The sequence below is a fragment of the Betta splendens genome, chromosome 6, assembly GCF_900634795.4.
Source record: "Betta splendens chromosome 6, fBetSpl5.4, whole genome shotgun sequence".
Classification (NCBI taxonomy): Eukaryota; Metazoa; Chordata; class Actinopteri; order Anabantiformes; family Osphronemidae; genus Betta; species Betta splendens.
Window position 1 is genome coordinate 19,367,704 of NC_040886.2, and position 23,335 is coordinate 19,391,038.

The 23,335-nt window shown below is 45.6% G+C and overlaps 1 protein-coding gene across 10 annotated transcripts; it reads right to left on the reverse strand.

The window, feature by feature from the left end:
* Positions 1-28: 28 nt before the first annotated feature.
* Positions 29-23,086, reverse strand: LOC114857775 (ankyrin repeat domain-containing protein SOWAHC). Of its 10 annotated transcripts, none has more exons than XR_008694980.1 (11): positions 19,352-20,720; positions 16,363-16,510; positions 16,058-16,158; positions 14,215-14,367; positions 11,843-11,887; positions 10,850-10,972; positions 7,254-7,340; positions 2,840-2,912; positions 1,569-1,664; positions 1,215-1,431; positions 29-701 (listed from the first exon to the last, which is right to left on the reverse strand). XR_008694980.1 is itself a non-coding variant. In XM_055509804.1 (11 exons), the coding sequence occupies exons 2-11, from the start codon at positions 22,306-22,308 to the stop codon at positions 1,283-1,285; spliced, it is 990 nt and encodes a 329-aa protein (XP_055365779.1). In that variant the 5' UTR covers positions 22,309-22,441; positions 22,958-23,086; the 3' UTR covers positions 29-1,282. The 10 variants fall into 10 exon arrangements, 7 of the variants coding, with proteins under 7 accessions (XP_055365779.1, XP_055365781.1, XP_055365778.1 ...); XM_055509804.1 differs by lacking the exon at positions 19,352-20,720 and adding exons at positions 22,294-22,441; positions 22,958-23,086 and having other exon boundaries at positions 29-1,431; XM_055509806.1 differs by lacking the exon at positions 19,352-20,720 and adding an exon at positions 22,958-23,076 and having other exon boundaries at positions 29-1,431.
* Between the last annotated feature and the right edge of the window lie 249 nt (positions 23,087-23,335).

The window sequence follows — 23,335 nt, forward strand, 5'->3', positions numbered from 1 at the left end:
CACTGGGAGGGGGGCAAAGGACAGGACGCAGAGGTTTAAGATTTTATTATACTGTCAGAAGATCATAGCAATTAACAGCAGACTTGTTCAGTCCTCGTTCACCTTTAGCTACTTCCATAATTAGACTGTTTAAATCGTGCACAGATGACAAAACATTGTCAAGGCATCAACGAGGACGGCTAACTCGTTTTTCTCTGCGATATGATTTAGAGCGACAAAAGTTTTCATTTTAAATACTTTAATTTATTTTTCCAAGCCACGCAGAGTCAAAGTGTAAGGCTCTGCATGCGGCTCCAGAGCCGCGGGTTGCCGACCCCTGTTCTAGGAGGCAGAAAAGGAAAATCGAAAAAAGCTTTCAACAAGGGAATAACAAGCACCTGAGACATTAGGAGAACACTTAACACCACGCAACCAACAGCAGGTCAGAGGTCAAATGTGACACTGATGACAGGTCACATATACCAACCTACACCTACACACATGACTCTGAGTACGGCACCAGTCATATGGGGTCGTGGTCGGTGGGAGCAATCTGTGATGAGGAGCCACCGACAGAAGCAGCTTCAAGTCTCTCTGTGATGAATCCTCATGTTCTGCCGTGGTCTGATGCAGCAAGTCAAATCCTAATTTCAGAAACCCCAATGCTTTTACTAGAAGCTTGTAGAATCACACTGACCCGGTTAGTTTGGTTCTGTCTGCGTCTGTGGGTAAGGATTCCAGAGCAGAGATCAGCTGCTCTGCTGATAATAACAACAACAACAACATTATTATTATTATATTATTATTATTATTAACAATAACAATAATAATAATAAACCCACTAACACATTCCAAACTACTAATCACAGTTTAGTGTTTAATCCTTTAGGAAGCTATGCTAAGCTTCCAAGTTTGCCATGTTTCTCTGCAGAAGTAAAACCCTCACTTCTACAGAACGTACTGTATGTGATGTTCCGTTTACATGAACAAAACCTGCTCAGTGTTACTCCTGATGATCCGGCCAATGGCGTATCATGTATTGGCTGAACACTAAAAGACTGTTAAGGCTGTTAAGAGTAGATAACGGTCTGCTAGACTGGATATATTCAACAGAGCAGAGCATTCCTCTAGCACAGGTTTGGATCGTGACTGGTCCACACAGAGTTCACACTGACCAAGTTAATGTTTTGTCTTTGAAGCTATAGAATCAACACAAGTCAGAAAAGAAAAACGACCTCTACTACTCTACTGTAAATGCTCCTGCCCTGGGTCAGTCAGGATGGAGCTTGTGTTGAAACCACTCTCACAACTGGAGGTCCACTGTGTCGCAATAAGCCGACTGTGGCACCATTCCAAGCTCCAGGTTGAGTTGACCATGACTGCGAGAATGTGACAGGAGAACTGAAGGCAGAACGTAGCGCTGCGTTCTCCAGCCAGAAGAGAAGCTCCCACCTGCAAAGACAGCAGGGGCTCAGAGTCAACAGAACACTGGAGTATGATGTTTGTCCTCAAACCAGCATGCTGCAGTTAGAAAAAAAACATGGTGACACGTTTGAAAGAAGAAAATTGTCTAAACTTCATGTACTGACGTGAGCGAGAGTCCGGTTTGTGGAAGACAATTCTGGACCCGGTCCAGTAGTGAACAGCTTTCTTCCCATGATAATCTCTGATGTCAGTTTGAGCATCTGTAAAGAAAAGGAGAGACCCTGTTGATGTTGAACCCCTGATGGAGAAACAACACAGTGATGTAGGTTTGACTCATCTTTAAGCTTTAGGAAGCTGAACCAGTGGATCCAGTCTGAAACAGGTGCAGCTGTTTCTGCTCTTTTTCGTAAAACAGTGGATTCAGGTTTTGCTTGTTGGTGTTGGCGCACAGATTAGACCAAAGACCAAATGAATAAATCATAGCTGGATGATCACTGTGAGCTCCATCCTCTGTCTGAATGGTCTGCCTTTCTCTTCTGTGAGGCTTGACTCGGCTCACCAGGGGCAACTAAGTCAAGGGCTTTGATTCTGGTTCAGGTACTGACTGACACTCAAACAGTTCTGGACTGGTGTTTCAGCTCGTCAGACCAGTTATTGGTTACAGTATGAAACCGAGTTGGGTTATTACAGACAGTTGGACTCCCACCACATCCACCCACAAACAGTAAATCCAATTAAACCCAGTTAAACCCAGTTTAACCCCCAGCGCGGCTTTCTACAGAAATCTAATTCAGGAGTTCCCCTATGTGGTAAACACTGATCTTCTTTGTCAGCTTCCATCTTACTGGTTACAACCACAATGACATCGTCCCTAAGGGTTGACTCCTTACTGATCAGCCCTGTGAGCAGTAGCTCTACACAGCAACACGGAGACACTAAACCTGACCGGAGGATGGACGCAAACCAAACACTGACAGCTCAGATCGTGGGCTGTTTCTGGCCCGGCCTCCTCATCAGCCCAGTGGAAGGATGGGATGCCACCCCCTGAATGCTGGGCTCTGCCTCGCAGCACACAGGTGTCTGTGGTCACAGAGGGAGCAAAGTGAGGTGTGCCACTGAGTCCTGCTTGTGGATGGGGTGAGCCTCATTAAAAGCAACATGACCTCCCCGCCTCTCCTCCTCCTGCAGAGGACAGGGGGTGCAGGAGGAGCCTGGAGGTGGAGCAGCAGGGGGATTTGGGGTTTTTACTGGACTTGTCAGTCTGAACGTCTGAGTAGCTTTTTTGTTTGGCAGAAGGATTTGCATCAGTGCTTCCTTTGCCACTCACAGAGTGTGTGAAGCAATGAGAGGAGGGAGGGGGAGGTGTTTCAACCCACACACTGATACCTGAAGACAAATGAATTCAGAGTGGTTACATGAACGTGGACTGACTCACTGTGGCTGTGGATGAGGGCGTGGACGACGTGCTGGTGGCCATGGATGCAGGCGAGGTGCAGAGCTGTGTAGCCCTGTCAACACACAAAACAAAAGCCCTCAGACCTGCTGCCACTGTCAGCAGAGAGCCGAGAGAATGAATCAAGCCGATTCCTAACTCAAACTGTTCAGATGAAAGGCATTAGGTCAGTTTGTTGTGAGGAGGTTTCTTATGATTGGACCTGTTGGCAAACAGGCAAAACAGGAGGAAAATAAAAGCACACACATTTGGTTCAGATTGAATCCAGTCATTTGGTGGTCCCTGTTCTGTTCAGGCAGAACCAGCGCTGGTAGTTTTAGAGCCTCTTCATGTGGGATTTAATGCTGCTGTACTGATGTAATTGGGCAGAACTCTAAAGGAGGGCATCTCTACACTGTTAGTAGATCTCAGATCGTCTGTCATCTCTGCAGACGCTGTTTGTCTCTTTGGGTTCTCCGACTGTCAGGATAAATCTCTGTTTGCGTCCATCATCTGCATAATTTGATTTCTGCCACTTAGCAGAAACTCATGGTGGACACTCTACGTTTACTTGTGTGGATGCAAGCGGTGGCAGCCGTCATTTGTACACATTAACACCGTCGGGTCCCATAGGAGCAGCCATCCATCATCTTGGGAACAAATGCTCACATCACTGTCAGTCCAGAGCCGAATCCTCCGTTAACTGACAGGACAGACACAGGAGATAGTTTGAAGTCGTTGTTGATTAGGAGAACGGGTCTGTAGTTTCCAGAGCGCTGAGCCTCCACCTTCACATCCATCCTGCCTGTAAACAGGCCCTGGAGGCTGTTTGATGAAGGGAACAGAGAGAAGCTCCTACAGCGTTGCTGTCCTCGTCTGTCAGCATCGGTACCTTCACACTGACACACACCAGGATTATTTTCTTGCCTGTGTGCCACAAAAAAGGTGCCGTAAGAAGAAATCCTCACCCAGTGCATGGAGCCTTGGTTTGGATCTGCAGCATCCTGGAGGAACCGCTCAGGAGTCAGCTTGGCTCAACTCTTCAGGCTGAGAACCCTGAGGCCTCCATACTTGACATTGGCAGGCACAGATAGAGGGTGAGGAGATTTCTGACCCCAGGTTCAGTGAGGATGAGGTCAAATATTATTATTAAAAAGGTTGTGTGTGCTTGTTTCTGAAGCTTGAATCACAGGTGAATGTCGCTCTTGTACGGATCTGAAGAACACAAGACTATGCAGTCAGAAACTGGTGATTGGACATTTTGTTGAAAGATTGAGCTGCTTTAAAGTTTTTCAAAGTCAAAGGTAAAGGCCTGAGCAGCAGGAGTTCCAGAGACTGGGGTGTCAGACCTAAATCCATATGTCACTTCAGGGTCATGATGTCCGGTTGGGTACCTCCCAAGCTTTGTGACATCAGGTTAAACTGTAGTTGTGGAGGCCTGGAGCTGCTCATCGCAATATTGCCTAATGTATTTGACATGTAAAGACATTTACTTTAGGATTTGGCGCTCAAGTCACTCCAGTCTTTTCAACCTTAGAATGAATCTACTGCAGAACCATTTCTGATACTGCAGTAACTGCAGGAAGACGTGTACCTGACTGATGCTGCAGTCTAAAGGTGGTTTGTACTGATTTGTGTCTCACATGCTGCTTTGAGGTGCATTGACTGTAAACGTGGCTTACCCCCTGCAGAGACGAGTGTTGTGTCCATGCATGGGGTGGGAGGAAAGAAATAAAGAGGTAAGCGGAGTTCAAAAACTGAAGCAGCAAACTCAGTCAACATTTGTCAGACTGTATTTGGTCTGAAAGCTCATCTACAGGGAAACAGAAGCTTACATACGTGCTGTTGTGGTAGACGAGCGCAGAGAAAGATCAAGAAGGAGACATTTAGTCAGCCACATTCTGTGAACATGACCTTAGCAGAAAAGCACGTTGACTTCATCTACTGATGCTAAAAAGTTTGGTTTTTCTATGAGAAAGCAGGTTCCTGTTCAGCTCAGATCTATCTCAAGGCCGTAGAGGCTGCTGCAGTCAGTCTGTGCCTTTAAAGCCTTTTTAAGGATTATTGACTTTTGATTTGTTGGGTGCTCTAGTTGAGGGTCTTTTTATCACAGCCATTACCTTCTTAACAATCAAGACGAAAAGGTAATTACGTAATTCTGGAGCCAATAAGTGATTTGTCTGCTTTCCTTTGCTGGGACTGAACCATTATCTCCTGTGTGCACATAATCATCATCAGCAGCAGCAATGAGGCGAGCAGGGACGAGAGGAGACTAACGCTCAGAAAGACAGATGCTAAATTGAATCCTGCAGACTCACAGCTGCCTGGGAAGCCATTAAGTAATGACAACACTGGCCCCTTGGGATAAATCCACTGACTGAGTACCTGCATACCTTCACTGTGATGAAAACAAAAGGCTGAATGAAGCCCAAAGACTGCTCCTTGCTGCCAGAGCTGTTGTTCTATCAAACTGATCAATTCCACAGTTCACACACACAATTCTACAGGACGTCAACCCCTAAACGGTTTACCACTGCTAAACACAACTAACCGCATTAGCCACCACTAACCATATTGACTACCACGTTAACCCCCACAACACATGTTAACCACCATGTTAACCCTGACAAACACGTTAACCCCCACTAACCATGTCAACCACCACTTTAACCCCCACTAACCATGTTAACTACCACGTTAGCCACCACTAACCACATTAACCACCACATTAGCCACCACTAACCATGTCAACCACAGGTAACCACGCTGCCTCCCACTAATCATGTTAACCACCATGTTAACCTCCACTAACCACCACGTTAACCCCCACTAACCATGTTAACCACGATGCCTCCAACTAATCATGTTAACCACCATGTTAACCTCCACTAATCACCACGTTAACCCTCACTAACCACGTTAACCACAGCTAACCACGCTGCCTCCCACTAACCACATTAACTACCATGTTAACCCCCACTAACCCACTTACCATGTTAACCCCCACTAACCACATTAACATCAGCTAACCACGCTGCCTTCCACTAATCATGTTAACCACCATGTTAACCTCCACTAACCACCACGTTAACCCTCACTAACCACAGCTAACCACACTGCCTCCCACTAACCACGTTAACCACCATGTTAACCCCCACTAACCATGTTAATCACAGCTAACCACACTGCCTCCCACTAACCACATTAACCATCATGTTAACCCCCACTAACCATGTTAACCACGTTAACCACAGGTAACCACGCTGCCTTCCACTAATCATGTTAACCATCATGTTAACCTCCACTAACCACCACGTTAACACACACTAACCACGTTAACCACAGCTAACCATGCTGCCTCCCACTAACCACGTTAACCACCATGTTAACCCCCACTAACCATGTTAACCACGATGCCTCCAACTAATCATGTTAACCACCATGTTAACCTCCACTAATCACCACGTTAACCCTCACTAACCACGTTAACCACAGCTAACCACGCTGCCTCCCACTAACCACATTAACTACCATGTTAACCCCCACTAACCCACTTACCATGTTAACCCCCACTAACCACATTAACATCAGCTAACCACGCTGCCTTCCACTAATCATGTTAACCACCATGTTAACCTCCACTAACCACCACGTTAACCCTCACTAACCACAGCTAACCACACTGCCTCCCACTAACCACGTTAACCACCATGTTAACCCCCACTAACCATGTTAATCACAGCTAACCACACTGCCTCCCACTAACCACATTAACCATCATGTTAACCCCCACTAACCACGTTAACCACGTTAACCACAGGTAACCACGCTGCCTTCCACTAATCATGTTAACCATCATGTTAACCTCCACTAACCACCACGTTAACACACACTAACCACGTTAACCACAGCTAACCATGCTGCCTCCCACTAACCACGTTAACCACCATGTTAACCCTCACTAACCACGTTAACCACAGCTAACCATGCTGCCTCCCACTAACCACGTTAACCACCATGTTAACCCCCACTAACCACGTTAACCAACATGTTAACCCCCATTAACCACGTTAACCAACATGTTAACCCCCTATTAACCCACTTACCAAGTTAACCCCCACTAACCACGTTAACCACCATGTTAACCCCCATTAACCATGTTAACCACCATGTTAACCCCCACTAACCCACTTACCATGTTAACTTCCACTAACCGTGTTAACAATTACGTCAACCCCTACTAACCACGTTAACCACCACGTTAACCACCACTTACCATGTTACCCCCACATTAACCCCCACTAACCATGCTAATCACCACATTACCCCACTAACCATGCTAACCATCACATTAAATACCAGGTTAGCCACCACTAACCACGTTAAGCACCGCTACCACTGCTAGATTAACACTCACACATCTGGCGTTGACGTCAGCTCCACTATCGACCATCCAGCCCACGGCCTCCTGATGACCCTGCTTAGCCGCCCAGTGAAGAGCCGTCTGGAAACACACAGTGTCAAGTAGTAAACATGGCTTTGTGTAATGATCTCATCGAACCCTTGGTCCTGGTTCCTGATTACACAGTCCTGTTTAATACAACAAGTGACAACCGGCCTCTTTAGCAGTACAGTAACTCTCATTAACACACAGCAGTGTGCGTGTGTCAAATCTTTTCAAACTAATTGGCCATGAAGGATTTGATTATTGACTTAAACTTCTTTTCTTCATCCCTGACAGAAGAAAAGTTGTTACATGTAAACAAATAGGAACGCACCCCCAATGGGTGGTGTGTTTGTGTGTTTGAGCACTTTACCACCAGGTGTGGCATGGTGCTCTGACCCCTCGACTCCTGACATCTCACCTGACCGTTTTTTTTGTCATTGTCTGCATTTCAGTGTTTTATGTTGGCTGATGTTTAACACAGAATCTGCTCAACAGACACTCAGTGACATTACTGTAAAGTGCACAACTTACAAACTGGACATTTCTCAGATGGTGGAAAGCAGGAGGCCACAGAGACAGAGATAAAAAGGTCAGGTCCAAGTAGCTGAACACATATACACGCACATACACAGTGACGCCAATAGAGCAAACAAAGCGTGTGTATCCTGATCCTTGTTTTGGCTGCAGCTACTAGCAGGTCTGAGTTAAAAACAGGTTTCAGATGTACAACTAACCTCCTGTCCTGGCTGAGATGGGGGTGACTGGTGTATGGGCCTGTCTGTTATTGGACCTTCTCCCTCTCAGAGCTCCAAACTGGATCAAACATTGCTCCAAGCAGTCTTCTGCTCATTTAATTAGCTCACACCTATGTTTCTCCTTCAGCTGACAATTGAGTGGGACGTGGTCTTCGGGGGAGGCGGGAAGGAAGAGTTAGAAGAGCTTTGTTTTGTTGGTGTGTTTGTGTTGGCGTGCTGATGCAGACTGACTGCTGAGCCCCGAGCGGCGGGGGGCACACTTTCATTAGAAGGTGCTAACTGAACCCTGCGTCACCTGGCCGACTCTTGACATGTGGTGAGGCTGTTTGAGCCTCCACCTGAGCCACAGTGTTGACCAGTGACGACATTTGACTGGAAGAGAGCGTTTGAAGGACAGAACCCCTGAAGCACCAGGTTCATTAACGTGCTAACTAGCTTCATATAGCAGCAGGAAGGCCTGGAGTGGTAGCTCAGTAGCTAAAGCATCGATCCTCTGTTCGATCCCCCAGCCGCATCATGGCTGTCCACTGCCCCCCAGCGGACACGTCAAATGCACAGATAATTTTCCTGAACTGCTGGGATCAATAAGTTTTCAATAATTTTTACTGTTAGCTGCAGTTAAACAAATTATATCCTGAAACCAGGCATTGTCACAGGCCTGAAGCCAAGGTTTAAACCAAGCTGGCACTATGATGGACAGATGGCCTGAGGCACCACTGACTCCACAGATGCAGGAGGCGAGCGTAGACGGTGACCGAGCACAAACTGCCAACTGTCTGCCCACAGCAGGCCACTGTGTGCTGGTGGCGCTGTGGAGGCTGTGGAGAGACAAGCTGAGGCATCGGCACTGGAAAAGCACATCAAAAGCAGAGATTGCACTCTGTCTGTTTTGATCAAGTGAGGCATGAAAAGAAGTGTAAGATGTAAGGGTTACACCACTGATGTTATTGCTTCTGCATGGGGAGGTCCAGACAGCCGTGGGGAATGGGTCCATATGGAGGGAACCTTCCCATGAATGGGAAGCTCAGAGCCTGAAACGCTGTGTAAAATTCCACTTGTGAGGTTTCAAAGTCGACCTACATTGGCTCCACCATATGGGCTTGTTTCAAACAGTGGACGTGAAGAACCGTCTCACACTGCACTCACCCTAAACAAGGACAATCCTGCGTCATCCCTGTCGCCTAATTTCCAAATCCTCAGCTCCAAACTGTGAAATCAGGTGTTTGGGAGGAACCAATCCTCAGGCTGATTGTGGAGAAATTATCGGTCCCTCCCATCTGTGGAGGAGCCGGGCAGCTTTCCTCAGGCGCCTGTTTGCTCAGATATTAATTACCATGTAATTACACTATCATTACACTTCCCTACTGCTAAAGCTGCAGGGCTCAGAGCACGCTAGCCCCTAATGAGCATGGAGTCTACATCCTAGCACAGCATCTGGACACAGAACTGTGAACCATCTTATACTGGAGCGAGACCCCCATCCGGAGAGACGTGATCCCTGCTGGGCCCGCTGGTTCGGTCTTACTCCTGCTTTGTGTCGTTTGGTTAGTCTTTGTGGCTGTTGAGGTCTCGTTTTTGTCGTTTGCTTTAACTTCCTAATGAGACATATTACCACTTCAGAGGGTCCATGTCGTTCACTGATCCAGCCACGTGGCACGATGGAAACACAAGTTGTGATAAAAATCCGCAGAGGTTTTTTTTGTATGCGTTAGCCGGCGGCCGTTCTGAGCTGTCAGCTGCTTGAGGAGCAGCGCCACCGCTGGTTCACTTCAAACATGCCAGAGAAGAATGGCTCTAAATGAGCTGGAGTTTATAGGCCTCTGCCTCCTCCTCCAGCTCCTCAAAGAGCAGACACGTCCACATGTCCACACTGAGCTAATTGTTGTTGAGTTCTGGTTGTTCACCTGTTTACATGATTAGCATTTGCTCAACTACAGGAAAACACAACTCACCCCCTTGAGCAGTAGGTTGATATCAAGCACAGTTGTCAGGGATGGTGTGAGAGAAGAGAGAGACACAATCAGAGCGAGTCCTTCAGTCACTGGATCACGAACCAGACACCCCCTCCGGCAGGTAGGCCCAAAGCCGGGCCTGCTCACGTTTCCTTTCAGAGCCTCGGGAACTTTGTTAACTAGGAACCATCAGAGCTGTCGCACAACTTCCCAACTACAACACACTTTCTGTCATCTGTTGTTGCCAAGAGGAAAAAGCTTCTAATAACACACGACAAGGCAACCACAATGGGTTCCTAGGGTCCTGAATAGACAACGGGGGAACCCACTGTAACACTGAGCTGACATGACATACTCACAGTGATGAAATCCTGAAGCCACAAAGAAGAACAATGGCACAAGGTTTCATCTCAGTCCAGTCACAGACGAGTAGAACCATAAATGTTCTGGGCTCATTCAATTCAATTTAATGTTATTTATATAGCACCAAATCACAACAAAGTTATCTCAAGGCACTTTACAAAGTAAGGTTTAAGACCTCACACAACTAAACCCAACAAATCCCACATACAGCAAAACTTTCAATTAAACTTTGACAGTGGAGAGGAAAAACTCCCTCTCTAACGAGTAAGAAACCTCCAGCAGAACCAGGCTGGATGTGGGCGGCCATCTGCCTCGACCGGTTGGGGTGAGGGGATAGAGAGAGAGAGAAAACAACAACAAGCAACAACACAGCACAGGCAGGATGGTTTGATCCACAGCTGCCCATCACAGACACCAAACATGAGCTGGACCAGGTAGTGTGTTGATACTGTAGCTGCCTGTTAGCGTGTTAGCCTGTTAGCTGGTGTGATTGTACCTTCTTGAATAGCAAACTGGGCTCCTGAACGAACAACTGGTGCTGAGCATCCATGTTCCCTGCAGCAGAGCACCTCATCCAGTCCTTCTCCAGCGGATCCAGCTGCACCCTGTGGAACAGAGACTGGGAGGGAGAGAGTTGATCCATGGACCTGTGAGCAACATGAGAATGGAGGCTCCCAGTTCCACTGACCTCATCGACCAGTGGAACGTCCTCATTCTTCTACTCCCACTCGCCTTAATCTGAGATTATTCTAATGAAAAAATTTTGCCTTGTGCTGTTTCTTATCCAACACAGTCGTCATGTGCTGGTTTGGTGCAACACTGAACATTCTCACACAAACAACTAATCTCTTGTGCTGTCGTACATCAAGTCCAAACATCTGATGTTCCATTTGACTGACTAATAATTTATGATATATGTTTGTCTTTTACACCCGGACTCTGGCTCCAGCCTATCTGACTCCCCACCAGACCCAAGGCTGGTAAAGCCAATGCATCTTGTCTTGAAGCTCAGTGTTCCTTCCTTTGGATAACAAGACATGACGATGCAGAAGAGAGAAAGCAAACATTCTCACTCACAGCGAGATAAGGTGGCACAAACAATTCCATTGCTGCAGAAAGACGTTCCACCAGAGCCAGAGAAAGGGGTTAAAAGGCAGAAGCAACTTGAGGATCGTGGGCTCTTTGCATCACACCTTCGTGGTGTGTGCACTGATCTCAGCTGGTTTTTGGTTTGTTGATGTGCACGATCAACATCCATGCTTTTGATTTCGCCATTATTTTTATTATTTCAATAAATCACACAAAACGACAACTCTCTCATCTGCTTCTTTTTGGGAAATTTCCACCACAATTATCAATCCTAATCCAATTACAATCCCCATGAACTAAACCTGAAGCTACACTGATTTAGCTGCTTGATTCTGGGTCAGACTGGACTGAACCATGAGGAGGTTTTTGTTGCAGTAAGCTCACTCACTCACTCACTCACCAAAAAGGAGGAAGCTGTCACGCTGCTGGTGTCGTCCTCGTCGCTCTGGTAGAGACATAACACATAGCATTGGATTCATGTGCATTAAGATTAGTGACTCTAGTTTCATATGAAACTATGAATGTTAAAGTGGTTTCACTTAAAAGCAAAGAAAAAACAAACCCTAGCCCCCTAGGAGGGTCATCAGTAATTTACTGAAGCTTCATTAAAAAAACCTATTAACTTAATACACACAATAAACCTTTCACATAACATATTAGCATGGATTTTTCTATTTAAAGCTCTATCCACACATGATTGAATTAGGGCTGGATGCTGAAGGAAGCAGTGAACACACAAGGATCGGGACATGCATTAATAATTATCTTTGTTCTATCAGAACTTCCTGTTGTGTAACTGTTTGCAGAGAGAAGCTCCCTGAAGGAATGGTAAAGGGGGAGAATCTAACCAATCCATTAAATCCCTAAAACGCCTGTTACAGCTCTCAAAGGCTCTGAGACGCAGCTTTCATCTGTGCAGCTGACATCTTTATTCAGAGTCCAGCAGCAGATTGGTGAGGGCTGCCTCCACATGCTAATGAGCATCGCTTCAGCTTCTCATTTATGCTTTTCTCTCCATCACAGACATGAATTATTCTCTTTCATGTTTCATCTTTTCTTTCCTTCACATGTCTCCATTAGCACCTTTTGTGATAACCACCTTTACTAGAAGAAAATGAAACAATGTCCTAATGTTGACAGGACGACCAAGGAAGTGGGATTTATGTCCCAAACCGCTTTGTGCTTGTTTTCGCCCCAACGCCGACTGCTGTCCGACTAAACACTACGTAACGGGAGCGTGTCCATCTCTGGATCACATCCACCTATGAGAACTCACATCTCAGATTCATAGGAGGAAACTGGTCCCAGCTGGTTCTGTGCCTGCTCCTAACCCGTGAATCAGCATGAGCCTGAGTTCTGTGTCTGGGCTGGGTCACCTCTAGCTCTATGGATGAGGGGTAGAGCGTTGGTTTGGGAGGTGGAAGGTGTCAGGTTCAAACCCCCCAGAGTCAGACTGACTCCAGTCATTCTGGGTTGATAAACCTTTAGCATAACAACAGACTCCACCAGCCTCCTCCTCTATTCTGTCACAACATGAGCACACCCACTCCTCTCCACCCACCGGTGGTTTAGATGGAGGTGTCGAGCTCAGAGGCATCCCAGCTAAAAAACCAAGTCATCAAATGATGCGACCGCACACAGTCAGAGGTGTGGTGACATCTGAATTCTTTAAAACCGAACCAATGTCACAACATGACCCCATGTTAAAGCTTAGCTGTTTTGTTTTTCACTTGACACAACAAAATAAGATCAGTAGAAAATTAAACTCTGTTATGTTCTTTATGATTCAGGACCGATTAGACTAAATAATCTCAGGTCCCTGAAGTATTTTATCAGAATCCTTAAACAAGCTCCTGATCCAATCAGTGCAATGAGTCAAATCATCTGTCAACTGCTGTAATTTATCTTATTAGCAGCATTAATGAAAGAAGATTAAACTGTAAGACAACAAAAGGAAAGAAGATGGATCCTCAGGGGAAGCCCACCCTGCAGCGGCGCCGACGGCCGCGAGCAAGAAACAAGCAACTGCTTGGTCTAAGGCTGTTTCACACAGGGCCATCAGTGGGTTGGATCCTGGACCCTCTTCCTAGAGCAGGAAGCACACAGCAGGAGTCACTATCTACACATCCAGACAGCTTGTCCAGGCCCAGTCACAGACAGCTGTTGCAGCAGTTGCCGCTTGTTCTATCAGATTTCTCAGCTAAATGACACTTTAGGACTTTGGACACATTGGTCAGATGGAAAAGAACTCGATACCACACAGGACAGAGAGGCAGACGAAGCCTTGCAACGCGTCTGTTAATGTAAGTAATTCTCATTTACATATTAATTGAGATTTTCCAACAATGTTTTGACCAGCTGTGATTTGGAGGGAAATTGAATGAGCACGGCCAGATAACGACCTTGGCAGTTCTGCTTTTAGAGAAAAAGCACTTATCTCAGCCCAGATCCTGGCTCCTCTGCAATCTGCCCTCTCATTCACCTCTCTGCTGCGTGATTGTCTGAGAGATGAAAAAGGCGTTTGGAGCCGTGTGTGGCGCAGCGGACCCTCGTTGTCAGAGCCCACCGGGTCAACCGAGGTCGGGGGAATTATGATTACACGACAGGCTCCTGCTACCTCTGCAGGGTTTCACCGCTGATCACTTCAGGAGGGTCAGTGTTTTCGGTGTGTATCATAGAAACATTTGTACGCCTCAGAATGCCACTGATGAGCGGAGTGCTGACGGACAGGCACCGTCTCAGAGTCAATGACCGGGTTAGAGACGGACTCACCCTCCTGGAGGCCACTGGCTCGCTGCACAGCGACACTGAGACGCTCTTCAGAGACAGGAGGTCGAAGCTGTCAGTCCTGGAGCTTAGACTGGGCTCTGTGCACAGCAGGAGCTCCGCTGGTCCTGATGGACTCACTGGATGCAATGGTGGCTGCTAACAGAACACATACAAGGACAAAAACAAGGATGTGAAGGCTCATTTATTCAGTCCTTTTAGATTCAATGATGTGATGAAAAACAAGTCCCATTATTGGTTATTGTCCTGGCTGTTTAATCAGAAGCAGTGTCTGATCCAGTGCTTGGTTCCTTCGCCCTGGACCGGCTGGGTGCGGTCCAATGGAAGCTCTGTGTGCTGAGGAAACCATGCCTGGTGCTACTTCATAGCTACGGGCTCCAGTGTTCTAACGTCTAACGTCAAACAGCTAAGCGCTTGTGAGTGGCTCCAGGATGTGAACAAAGCCTCAGTGTGAAGTCTACTCTCCAGCTCTGAGCTGCAGACGAATTATCACACGGGCACGACAGCACGTCGGCCCGTCTCCAGCGTTGCAGGAGCCTGTTGAACACAATTAGGCCCAGCTGGCAGCGGCAGCGACCGTCCTTAAGGCTTCGGTCCCACAGGAGCTAATTACGTCTCCACTCAGCACTGTCAGATACAAACACACTGAGAAAACACACCGCTCACTTTGATTTCAGACAAATGGTGTAAATAACAATGACCGGCTGCTGCTTCACACTGTTTACATGGGTCTGATGGAGAAACACGCTGACGCAGTTGTGTTTCTGTGATGAGGGTTGAGATGTTTAACAACCACAGCATGTCCTGATTTAGCCTTTGATACCAAAGCTAAGTGTTTAACTGGAGCAGACACCGGTTCTGGATTTGAATCTGGGCTTATTTCATCAACCATCTTTCTTGTGGATGTGATGTAAACAGCAGGTTTGCGTCTTCTCATTTCACTGAGCAGGAAACGGGCTGTGTAGAAGAACGACGGGTTTCATCACATGTGCAGCTTCACCAACATTTAGGAGGAGTATAAAACAGAGAAGCTTTGACTCTACCGTGTGTGATTCCTGTTTCTACTCGTCAGTGGGACTCCAGTAAACCAGACCGGTTGGTTGGACCACGTCACTGCATAGTCTGTGTTAAAGTGAAGAGGTCCTATAATGAGCTGGGTGCAGATGGAGGATTAACCACACCGCCCAGTGGATTCTCCCTCCGTTTATCACATACTAATGCAAGGGCCTGTTCCTATTTGCATTCATATTAGTTTCTCTATCACCACCTGAAGGAATTAGTTATTTGAATTCTTCTGAGGGGTAAATACCTATGTGCATGATATCAGTATGTGAGTAAAGTCCTTGTGGTTTAAGTGCTCCTCCACCACTGAGAAACCTTATTTGGAAGCAGTTTGGATCAGTGTTGTGAATGTTGAAATGAGAGGGAGGCAGTCCAGAGCCCAGTTTAAACAGAAGCTCCTTGAGAACTGTTTTTCTATATAGAAAAATGTATTGTCTATCAATCAATAATTGTGATTCAGTTAGTCAGGGTGAAGTAAAATGTACAGGTCTGGGCACTGAAGCTGTCACCACCATTTAAAACAGTTCACAGGAAACAACTACATTTTAAATCCACAATGTGATGTGTGACACCTGAGCAGGATCCATCAGAACCACTCAACCCAGGAGAAGAAAGCAAGGCAGATGAAGAGACGCTGTGATGGACGCAGCTTTGAACTAATCACTGCCGTTGTTTAAACAAAGAACAAAGACAAGCAGCTGAAGTACATGAATATGGATGAAGCCTTGTCCTAGTTCCCATCAGGCCTTTCTGTCGCTACACTCACCACCTCCGTCTGAGTGATCAGCAGCACTGGGACGCTGCCGACATCGTTCTGGGCCTGGTCCGGACCCTGATGCTCAGTCCAGTAGTGACCTGGGACCGGGCCTATGTGAAAAAACAGAGCAGATGTAGGTAATAGTGTCGTTAGTTCTGTTGAAGTTCTACTAGAAGCCTGGTGAGGCCACGTGTAGCAGTGTTACTGGATCCATCCTGAAGGTTCTGTTTTTCACTAACGACACATGTTGGGATTAAGAGCAGAGGAACCATCGTTCCACTAAAACCGTGGAATCGAGACTGGAGGCGGATCACCTGCTACTGGCAGCTTATGGCCCTGATGCCCTTTCAGACTCTCAGGATTCTGGTCCCGTTTCTGGGCTTGCAGTGGATGTTCTTCCTTTGAGGTGTCCTCTGGTGTTTGGTCAGTGTTGGAGTGTAAATGTTGATCCATTGTTTGGTTCTAAAACGACATGACACTGTCAGTGTCCGGCTCTAACTGTTGTCATACCTCAACCAACCGAGCCTGTTGGTCCATGTAGGTGATGATTGGACCCACACTGAAAAAAAATGTGGAGTGAAATTTACTTAGAAAAACCTAGGTAAATATTACCACAAAGAAATCCTATATAAATATCACAGGGTTAATTTTTAAGTACACTATACTTAATAGGACATAGTTTTAAACAAATCACTAGATCTTGGTAAACTTTATTCTAAATGCATTTGTCAATGCTTGCTATGATGTATGTTTATGTAAGTTATATTTCAGTAATATTTAATTCATTTTCTTATTGTTACAACATATTTACTAAATTGTACATTAGTATTTTTTTTATTTAGTATGCATTTGCAATACCTTCAAGTGTTTACTTATATATAATAATAATAATAATAATAATAATAATAATAATAATAATAATAATAATAATAATCCAGAACAGGAACATGATTTGATGAGAAGGACACAAGACGGCTGGCCAGGCCAGCCCTGGGATTCTAACAGAGCCCCTCCTTCAACGGTCACATTCCAAACGCCCCAAACCAAACCCAAACTCAGTCACAAAATCCTCAAAATGCGGAAGATCAAGGACTATCATCCCTGAACCCTGTGTCTGTGATGGGCAGCTGCGGATCCAACTGTAATGGAAAAATTGTGCCTTTGTGCTAGTTCTTATCCAACACAGTCGTCATGTGCTGGTTAGGTGCAATACTGAACTGAACATTCTCACACAAACAACTAATCTCCTGTGCTGTCGTACATCAAGTCCAAACATCTGATGTTCCATTTGACTGACTAATAATTTATGATATATGTTTGTCTTTTACACCCGGACTCTGGCTCCAGCCTATCTGACTCCCCACCAGACCCAAGGCTGTTAAAACCAATGCATCTTGTCTTGGAAGCTCGGTGTTCCTTCCTTTGGATAACAAGACATGACGATGCAGAAGTGAGAAAGCAAACATTCTCACTCACAGCGAGATAAGGTGGCGCAAACAATTCCATTGCTGCAGAGAGACGTTCCACCAGAGCCACAGAAAGGGGTTAAAAGGCAGAAGCAACGTGAGGATCGTGGGCTCTTTGCATCACACCTTCGTGGTGTGTGCACTGATCTCAGCTGGTTTTTGGTTTGTTGATGTGCACGATCAACATCCATGCTTTTTATTCACTTTCCCCATTATTTTTATTTTCTTTATTATTTCAGTAAATCGCACAAAAAGGACAACTCTCTCATCTGCTTCTTTATGGAAAATTTCCACCACACCAACCATCCTGCCTGTATCCAGTCTCTGGTTCAACCATCCTGCCTGTGTTTTGTTGTTGCTTGTTGTTGTTGCTGTGCTTTTCTCTCTCTCTCTACCCTCACCCCAACCGGTCGAGGCAGATGGCCGCCCACATCCAGCCTGGTTCTGCTGGAGGTTTCTTCCTCGTTAGAGAGGGAGTTTTTCCTCTCCACTGTTGCTGTCAAATTAAATGCTTGCTGTACTGTATGTGGGATTTGTTGGGTTTAGTTGTGTAAAGTCTTAAACCTTACTTTGTAAAGTGCCTTGAGATAACTTTGTTGTGATTTGGCGCTATATAAAGAAAATTGAATTGAATTGAACCGCCTAATACAAGAAAACTCCCCCTTAAGACCAGCAACCCCATTACTCCACAGCGCCCACGGTGGGAGAGCTTAGACCAATCCCTCCTGGGGTTGCACAAAATAGCGAGAAGGGTGACTTCGCCAAAGACTGGACCTCCTCTCTGGACCACCACAAGATACAGCAACAGAAGGGGTCCTCTCCGGACCAGCCCATGCACAGACAAATGCCGTCGTCGCTGGACCACTCAAGACAAGAGCAGACAAGATACTCATTGGACCACCAAGGCCAAGCCATGTGTCGAACCCCAGACCATAAAGTGAGAGTGTGGTCTCCAGGTGGCCACCAGGAACAGAGGGAGGAAAAAAGCCTGGATGAGCATAGATGGTAGTGGTGTTAGAATCCAACAGTCCAGACGAGGTGGACAGGAACCTGGCCACCTCCCATTGCCCACCTCCACAGAAGATTTCTCCTCGAGTGTCGGTGGGCTAGATCAGGTGCCACAATAACCACTGGGGTCCGAAACAGGCTGTGGACCAGTGGTCGAAGAGAGGCACTGAGAGATTGGCTCTGGTAGACACTCTACACCACATGTGTTGAGCTCCGGTCGAGAGGAGAGGTGAAAACCCAGCAGGGCAGCGACCCTCGTAGGCATCAGTTTGACATCCCTGCTCTAGACGGAAACCAAAAAAAAAAAAAAAAACAACTCTCAAGGATGAAGCCTTAATACCAGTGTGACAGGGCATCACTACACCTAGAGCATACAGTAGCTCCCCTTGCCTGTAGCGATTGTACACAGACGCACCACTGCCCGCCTCCCAGGGAGCCAATTATTTCCAGCCTTGCCCAGCAGGTGGGTGGGACAAATCTCCACACCAGGATTGGCCTGGGAGTTCAAAAGGGCGTGAAACAGTCCATATGGCCGCAGCGGGGCACAAAACAGTCCGTGGGGCTGCAGCTGTAGGGAAGGGAACAGTCCATGGGCTTGCAACTGTCAGGGCTCACCGTGAGCGGACAGGATTGAGGGACCCAAACGCACAGCTCAGGAGACAGGACTTAGAGGCAACCAGGTTTATGTAACATAAACCAAAATGGCAGGCAAAAGCGTGAGTCAAACAGGCAGTCGTCAAACCAGTGAGTACAGATCAAGCAAAGGTACAGGCAGGGACAAGTCACAACGCAGTCAAAGACAGACACGAGTCAAAAACCATTGACTTACTTCGAAAAGACTGGAAGGCTGACAAACCAGGTGCATGACAAAAACTAACTGGCAGAGAACAAAAGATGGCAGTTGCTCAAATGCAGGGAGGTGATTACAAATGGGACACAGCTGGGAGACTGACACAAAGTCACCTGACAGAACAGAACCCGGAAATGCAACCAAAATAAAGCAGGAAGTGAATGTGGAAAACCAAAAAAAACACAGGAACAGTCCAGGTTCATCACAGCAACAAGGGGAAGTGAAACAGTTCCTTAATCTGCAGCAGAACGAAGAGCAATCTGTGTATCTGCAGCAGAACATGATGGAGTCTGGGAGCAATCCAACGAGTCACCAGAAAAATCCTTCACAGTCCGACAACCAGGTAGTAGCGTGACAAATCTCCCTGGCCCAGTCTAGAGTTGTTTGTCTGGCCTGTGCGTCAGGCAAATCCAGGAGTGAGTTTGTCACGTCTCTGCATTATTTTTTTTTTCGTGCCAATTTCCTGTTTTATTTTGTAGTTATTTCCGTTTTTCTTCTCCACTAGAATCAGAATAGTTAATTTTAAGGTTCCGTATCCAACTCTGACTTGGGTTCCAGGAACATCCTTAGACTTGAGCCACCATTTTGTATGGCCACACCATGTTAAGTTCCAGTTTAACTTCCGGTCACATGATCCATCAGCTGTTATCAATCAGTAATTAGTCTTGGCATTTAGTTCCCGATACTCACCTCATGCCTTTGCCAGATTGTTGTGAGTTCTCCCCTCTTTCCAGCATTTGCGCCTATTGTCTGATCATTGCCAGATTAGATTTTCTTTTGCCGTGTCCTTCTGTTCCGTGGCTGAGCTTACCTTGTGCCAACCCAACCTGTCTTTTGACCACCCCTTTTTGCCTGCTTCTTTTGTACTTACGCTGTCTGCTTTTGTGCCTCGACCTCTGCTTGTATCTTGGATAATGAACTTATACTTACCTCTTGGTCTCCAGCGCTGTGCATGTGGGTGTGATACGTCAAGCTGCCTGACAGAGTTCAGAAACCTGCTTTTATTTTTAAAGGATTTAGAGGAAATGTGTGGGGGTAATAACGTAACTGTCAATAACTGTCAGTTAGTCTTTAAATAGTCATAGTTAGCCATTCAAAAGACAAAAAAGTGCAGTTAAAGATAATAAATTGCATTGGTGCTTTTATTTTGAAAGGACATAGAGGAAGTATGTGTGGGTAATTACTAAACTGTTAAATCTTTAAACAGTCATAATTACTCAGCCAAAAGCAGAAATATTGCTATTAAAGCTAATTATTAGGCTTGGTGCTTTTATTTTGAAAGGATTTAGAGGAAGTGTGTGCTTAATTACTACACAATCCAATAGTGTAGTTGACTAATCAGTAATAAGCATGGAACTGCTCTGTACACTGAGCATCAGCAGTTTGACCTGTAAATCAAATCTGCAGCTGCGCCGTTGCCATGGAGACGAAAGGCGGGAAAATCAGGCTCACTCTGCTCTGTGAAAGCAGACTTTCACCCTTGATAAATAGGCTTATTCCAGTAAAACCATAAGTTATTACAAAAATATTTTTATTTTATGAATTTCAAGGCTTCCCTGAACATGTGGAGTTAATTTTATGTTTGAGGACGAAAGTTTGTAGCCACAGTCGCAGTTTCAAAATATGTCTCCTCCTGTTTTTTTCCTCAGACGTCTGCCGAAAATCATCATTAGAGTTAATGAGAGAAATTCAGGATCTCTCTTCGCTTTGAAGTCGATAGTGAGTAAAGTATAGGTCTGAGAGTATAGCCAGACACATCATTAGAAAGAAGAAAAGTATGACTACGATTTACTGAAATAATTACGTTGATAAAGTAAAAATTGTGGCTGTAGTGATGAGTGAAAGACAGAAGTTCTGTCTTTAAAAAGCGCACCCGCTCACTCTAGCTGTGACATCACGCACTCTAACTCACGCAATACACACTAATGGAAAAGATGAAAGTATAAAAAACACACAATATTTAAACGCTGACAAGACGATACGAGGATGCTGATTGACACTGAAGTTGAAAGATGATGGACGCTTTTGAAGTTGAAATGATGTTTCTACGCCAAAGTATGACGATGATAGACGCTGATGAAATAAGGGAAGTTGACCAACAAGTTGAACAATGATTCCCATAGACGACCATTATAAAAAAATGCTGAAAAAAGTTTTATAATGTTAAAAGTTAAAAAAGTTAAAAACGTGAAAAGTAATAGCCTTTACTTACTAAGTCAAATTTAATTGATTGAATGATTGGAAGTTTTTAATTTAATGAATTCTCTTATTTACTATTTCTTGTTATTTGTATGCAAACTTTACAAATGGTGATACCAAAATGTATCATTAAATTCCATGCAAAATTTTAAAATAAATATTGGAACATAAAAATGTACACAGGTTAACAGTATAACCTTTACAGGAACAAAAAGTCATTTTTTTCAGTGACGTCCAGTCTCTTTGCTTCCAAGAGGCACTAACTATGTGGAGCAGGAAGCTCAGTGTAATAGGATCCGACAGGATCCGACAAGGAGCAGGCAGAGGCGAGGCCAAAAACAAACAAAGATCAACTGACGGTACAGGACTGTCACGGGTTAGGCAAAAGCAGGGTCGATGGCGAAGCAAGGTCAAAATACAAGGCATGAGTCTAGGAATGCTGGAATGCTAGTTTGTGATCAACGTAAACAATCTGGCAAGGTGCTTTGGTGAGAGGTGGTGCTTAAATACTAGGTGACTGATTACTGATGAGATGCAGGTGACGTTAACGAGGATGGGAAGTAACGCTGGAACTGAAAACATGGGCACTGAACAGGAAGTGGTACAAAATAAAACCGGAAATGGGTGAGAAACGTGACAAAGAAACATGAGCTGTGACAGTGTATTTCATATCAGCCTCTGGAGCATCATTACCAGTGGAGGAGAAGGAGCTGAGCGCTCACCTTGGCCATGTGCATCGCTTTAATGAAAAATGCCTAAAACAGCATGAAAATTTGCGGGCTTGGTCCATCTGTGGATGAGCGGCGCAGATCCGATCGCTCTATTGCACCCGGCGGTGCAGTCAGGCTCATGAGGAGCTTAGAGAGACTCCTGAAGGAGAAGGTTTAACACCACTCAGGATTTATTAGTGCATATTCACTCAACATTAGTTTATCACCACAGCTCCACTAGGACTCACACAAGAAAGTATTCAAAGGACCAACTATCAACAGATTCAAAACCTCCATGTTTGATCAGGATCATTGACCTGCTGACCTTAAGCCCAGAACCAGTGAAACAAACATGAGCTGACTTCAAATGTTTAATCAGTATGAGATTAGTTTCAAACTAAAAATCTTCTCCTCAGAGTCTGAGGAACAAAACCTCTATCAAACCACAAAACTTCTACTTTAGCGTCACAGTGAAACAGTGACACGGTTTTTTTTGGTCCCCGCAAACTGAAGCTGACTACTGAGTAGACCAGCTCACTGCTGCATCACATCATTACAGGATCTGAATCAACAAATATGTCACCTAATACAATGTGAATAACAAGTGTTAATGTTGAAGCCTCGCTCCGTCAGCGTGGCGCAAACTATCAGTAGTGATAGTTTAAGGAGGTCTCACCTCAGTCAGCAGACCTCTGAAGGCTGAAGGATGATAGTCTGGTCCCTGCTGCAGGTCCAACTCCAGGGAAAGAAAACCTGAGTCTATGTTAATCTGCTTCCTCAGGAACACAACAATGCATCTGTTGCTGCCGATCACAAGTGACACTTTCACTACTGCTCTGCTAATTATAGAACCACAAATCAGATTAGGCTGCAGGGCTGAGCCAATGCTCTGCTAAAAGGAAGGAATCCAAGATTCAGGACCCTGGACAGCACCTGCACATAAACAGACTGGATCAGGCTCATCCCAACCAGGTTACAGGTTTGTCCCGCAGCTCAAACCTCTCCCTCTTTGATCCTCTGTTTGATGAGCGACAGGTTCGCACACAGCTTGTCT

Coding starts and splice junctions, on each gene's coding strand:
- LOC114857775 (XM_041071290.2), bottom strand. CDS start 19,654: ATGTTCTGCTGCAGATACACAGATTGCTCTTCGTTCTGCTGCAGATTA. Junction 2,913..7,253: donor CTGACGTCAACGCCAGATGT/GTGAGTGTTAAT, acceptor GTGTGTTGACAG/GGCTACACAGCTCTGCACCT. Junction 1,432..1,568: donor CAAACCGGACTCTCGCTCAC/GTCAGTACATGA, acceptor CTGTCTTTGCAG/GTGGGAGCTTCTCTTCTGGC.